Raw genomic sequence first — 3687 nt, forward strand, 5'->3', positions numbered from 1 at the left:
CACCACACACCCCCTTCCACTTTCCGCTTCCGGCGCCCGCCGCCATCTTGAGTGAGGGCACAGCTGCCCTGAGGGGTAGCCGCCTCCCGGCGGGGCAGGTGGGAAGCGGTGCCGGGGAAGCTAAGCGGGGTCGCGCCCGGCTGGAACTGGGATGGGAGACCCGAGCGGCCTAGGGGCAGCTGTTAGCAAGAGAGGCTGTGTGACATCCCCCTGCAGGGGAGAGACGGTACTGCGGTGCCGCACCCGTATGGAACGGATGAGCACGCACCAGGAGTTACTGCGTATGCGTGACGGCGCGGTGACGTTATGACCCTGAAGGTCGCACCGCCCTTCGCGGCCCCGCCATGCGCTACGTGCGCCTCCGCCTGCCCACCGCTTTGCGCATGCGCGCCAGCCCCCCTCCCATTACGACGCGGCGAGGGGCGGGGCGGAGCCGGTAGCGTCAGTCGCGCGCGGCAGCAGCGGCGGTTGCAGCGTGAGGAGGGAGCGTGCGCGCACCGGCCTGCCCTCAGCTCCGCTACTCCGCCATGGCCGCCTACCGCCTCGTCCTCGTCCGCCACGGCGAGAGCGCCTGGAACCTGGAGAACCGCTTCAGCGGTTGGTACGATGCCGATCTCAGCCCCGCTGGTCAGCAAGAGGCGCGGCGCGGCGGCGAGGCCCTACGAGGTACCAGTCACCGGTGATAGGGGGGGGCGGGGGGGTTGGCCGGCCGTGAGGGGGAAGCTGCGGCCTAGTGCGGCAGCCTACGGCTTAATGGGGGTGGTTTTGGGGCCCTGCGGTGCCGGGTGGTGGTCTCCAGTACCAAGGGGAGCGCCTCTGGTACCGGGGAGGGGAGGTGTGTGTGGGGGGGTGCCCTCCGGTACCGGTCGCGTCTTCGCCGCCGTCGGCTCGCCCTTAGGGCGCGCCGGTGGCGGCGGAGACGCGACCGGTAGCGGCGCGGTGAGGCCGCCGCCCTTCGCTCCTCACTGGTTGCGTAAGGTCCGGCATTCACCTCCCCGGTGCCCCCCCCCCACCTTTTCCCTGTTTTTTTTTGTTTTTTTTTTTTCAGATGCCGGCTACGAGTTCGATATTTGCTTCACCTCGGTACAGAAACGAGCCATCCGTACCCTCTGGACTGTCCTGGATGCCATCGATCAGATGTGGTTACCTGTTATCCGAACCTGGCGCCTGAATGAAAGGCACTATGGGGCTCTCACTGGTTTGAATAAAGCTGAGACGGCGGCAAAGCATGGTGAGGCACAGGTGAAGATCTGGAGGCGCTCGTACGACATCCCTCCACCACCCATGCAGTCCGATCACCCCTTCTACAGCACCATCAGCAAGGTAAGACCCTATTGCTCTTCATCCACCTTGCTGGAAGGCTCCTAAAAGTCACCTTAGGTCCCTGCAGTGTGGTCTGACTTTGTCTGCAAGGTCTCCTCTGTCTCTGTTGTGGCAGCCCAGTACTGGGCTGGTGCTGGTTGGTGTTGGGCTGGGTTTATCCTGCTCTCTCCCTTGAGAGTTGAACCCCTGGGCACTGCATGGACAGATTCAAAGCCGGGAGGGGGGACAACACCTGTTAATGATTAGTCCTGTGACCTGTGCATGGATGTTTGCTCTGGTCTCTTCACCCAGAGCAAGCAATATGTGGCTTTTGCCAGGAGGGGCTCATAGCCCCAAACCTCAAAAGTGCTTCCTTGCTTCCAAGCCCAGCTTTGCTTATATGTAGCAGGTCCCCAGGCAGAGAATTTGGGATGGGGGGTTGAAGGCCCTGCTGTTGCCTTTCCACACTGTGTTGGGCTGCTGCGTGAGCATGGCCATTCCCCCAGGACCGTCGCTATGCCGACCTGACAGAGGACCAGCTGCCGACATGCGAGAGCCTGAAGGACACCATTGCTCGGGCTCTGCCTTTCTGGAATGAGGAAATCGTCCCACAGATCAAAGAGGGAAAGCGAGTCCTTATTGCTGCTCATGGCAATAGCCTGCGTGGGATTGTCAAGCACCTGGAAGGTATGTCAGCCCTGTAGGGGTGTCACAGGGGTCTCCCCACAGCCCTGGCTGGCACTGTGCAAGCAGGGCCATGAGTAATCGCACCTCTGTGTTCACAGGCATGTCGGAAGAGGCCATCATGGAGCTGAACCTGCCCACCGGCATCCCTATCGTCTACGAGCTGGACAAGAACCTGAAACCTGTCAAGCCCATGCAGTTCCTGGGGGATGAGGAGACAGTGCGCAAGGCCATGGAGGCCGTCGCTGCTCAGGGCAAGGTCAAGAAGTGAGGGCGGGCAGCAGGCTAGCACGTAGTAGAGCCCCCCGCCGTCCCCCACCCCTCTGTGCACATCCCCCACAGCCGTAGGAACTTGGAGCTGCAGAGCTGGAGCAGCTCCCCAGGATTAGGCCCGTTCCCTCGGGACCAGGCTCCCCTCTGCAGACAGCCTGGGGGCCCAGGGCTGCGCATGCAGAGGTCTGGTGTGAAGGGGAGCCCTGGCTCTGCCAGGCAGTGACCGCACACCTCTCTGTGCCGAGATCCTAGCCCTTGGGCCCCATCTGCAGGGGGACGTGCCAAGCAATCCCTTGCCGTGCCAGGCTCTTCCTTTGCTTTGCTTCCCTGGCAGCTCTCGTCACCTGGTTACTGTAGTTTTGTTGCTTGTTTTAGTCATCCTGGGAGCAGCAGGGCGAGCACAGCACAGGCAGCGACCAAGATGTGTACCCCATCCCCTCATGGGTGCATGGCACAAGGATTGGGATGCGTAGATGCTAAAAGGGTTGTATTTTGGTGCATGCAGTACAGCACCCAAGGGTGGTACCCGTGACTCCGGACCTAGCTCTGCCAGCCCCTGCTTTAACTTATTGCCTTTGCACAAGGGCAAGGGAGGGAGCCTGTTGTCTGATGGTCCGTGTCCGCCACATATTTCCTCCAGCAACACCCATCCTGGACCTGCTGGTGAAGCAGGTACTGTTGTGCCCCATCCCACCTGCGTGTAGCTGTCGCTGTGGCCTCCCCCTCTGCCGGCACTGTGAGCCTGGGTTTGCACGGGGTCAGTGTAACTGTCCGACCATAGCAGCTGTCTTGTTCCGGTTCAATAAAGAGTCATGCGCAATAGCGAGGTGTTGGTGCTTTCCTCTGCCACGTGCTCCCAGGCTGCCTCACCCGGCACCTCCCTGGGGCTCCTGTCACATGTGTGTGAGGCAGCAGTGGCTGCTGGGCACAGCTGTGGGAGTGCAGAAGGCATTCTGGGAGAGCAAAGCACAGCTCCCCAATCCCTGCTGGTGGGGGTGACGCCCTGCTGTTTGTGATTTTAAAGGCTTTGGGTGCAGCACACCCTTGTCCCCAGAAGCAGGCAGGGCACATGTGCCTGGAGGAGATGCTCCACCCCAGGGTTGAGCACAACCAAAGCCTGTACTGGTTATCAGTGTAGGGAAGCCCAGCTGCTCTCTATGCTTGACACCAACATGGGGAAACCAGCCTGGCCAGGCGAGCCCCTGAAGCCAGCACCAGCCACAAACCAGAGCTCTCTGTGCCGTTGGCCTTGCTGTGGCAAAGCTGCCGAGCTGTTTCCCTTCTCCGGCAGCAGGCTGGGAACATGTGCTTCCTCCCAGCCGCAGCGCTGGGGAAGCTGTCCCCTCCACAGCACTGCTATGGGAGCTGGACCAGCGGGCTGCCACCCAGCCACCCCTCTGGGCTGTAACTGAGCAGAGTACAGAGCTC

The 3687-nt window shown here is 61.6% G+C and overlaps 1 protein-coding gene across 1 annotated transcript; it reads left to right on the forward strand.

Annotated features, from left to right (window-relative positions):
* Positions 1–425: 425 nt before the first annotated feature.
* PGAM1 (phosphoglycerate mutase 1) lies at positions 426–3081 on the forward strand. Its single transcript, XM_082486027.1, has 4 exons — positions 426–666; positions 1049–1323; positions 1809–1989; positions 2088–3081. Exons 1-4 carry the CDS (start codon positions 528–530, stop codon positions 2255–2257), a joined length of 765 nt encoding a protein of 254 aa, XP_082342153.1. The 5' UTR covers positions 426–527; the 3' UTR covers positions 2258–3081.
* Positions 3082–3687: the final 606 nt, after the last annotated feature.

The sequence above is a fragment of the Vanellus vanellus genome (assembly GCF_965231255.1).
Source record: "Vanellus vanellus genome assembly, chromosome: 7".
NCBI classification, from domain to species: Eukaryota; Metazoa; Chordata; class Aves; order Charadriiformes; family Charadriidae; genus Vanellus; species Vanellus vanellus.

Bases quoted from the DNA above. Each gene is read 5' to 3' on its own strand.
- PGAM1 (XM_082486027.1), top strand. From the start codon at position 528: ATGGCCGCCTACCGCCTCGTCCTCGTCCGCCACGGCGAGAGCGCCTGG. The intron at 667-1,048 runs GTACCAGTCACC...TTTTTTTTTCAG, and splicing joins CGGCGGCGAGGCCCTACGAG to ATGCCGGCTACGAGTTCGAT. The intron at 1,990-2,087 runs GTATGTCAGCCC...CTGTGTTCACAG, and splicing joins GATTGTCAAGCACCTGGAAG to GCATGTCGGAAGAGGCCATC.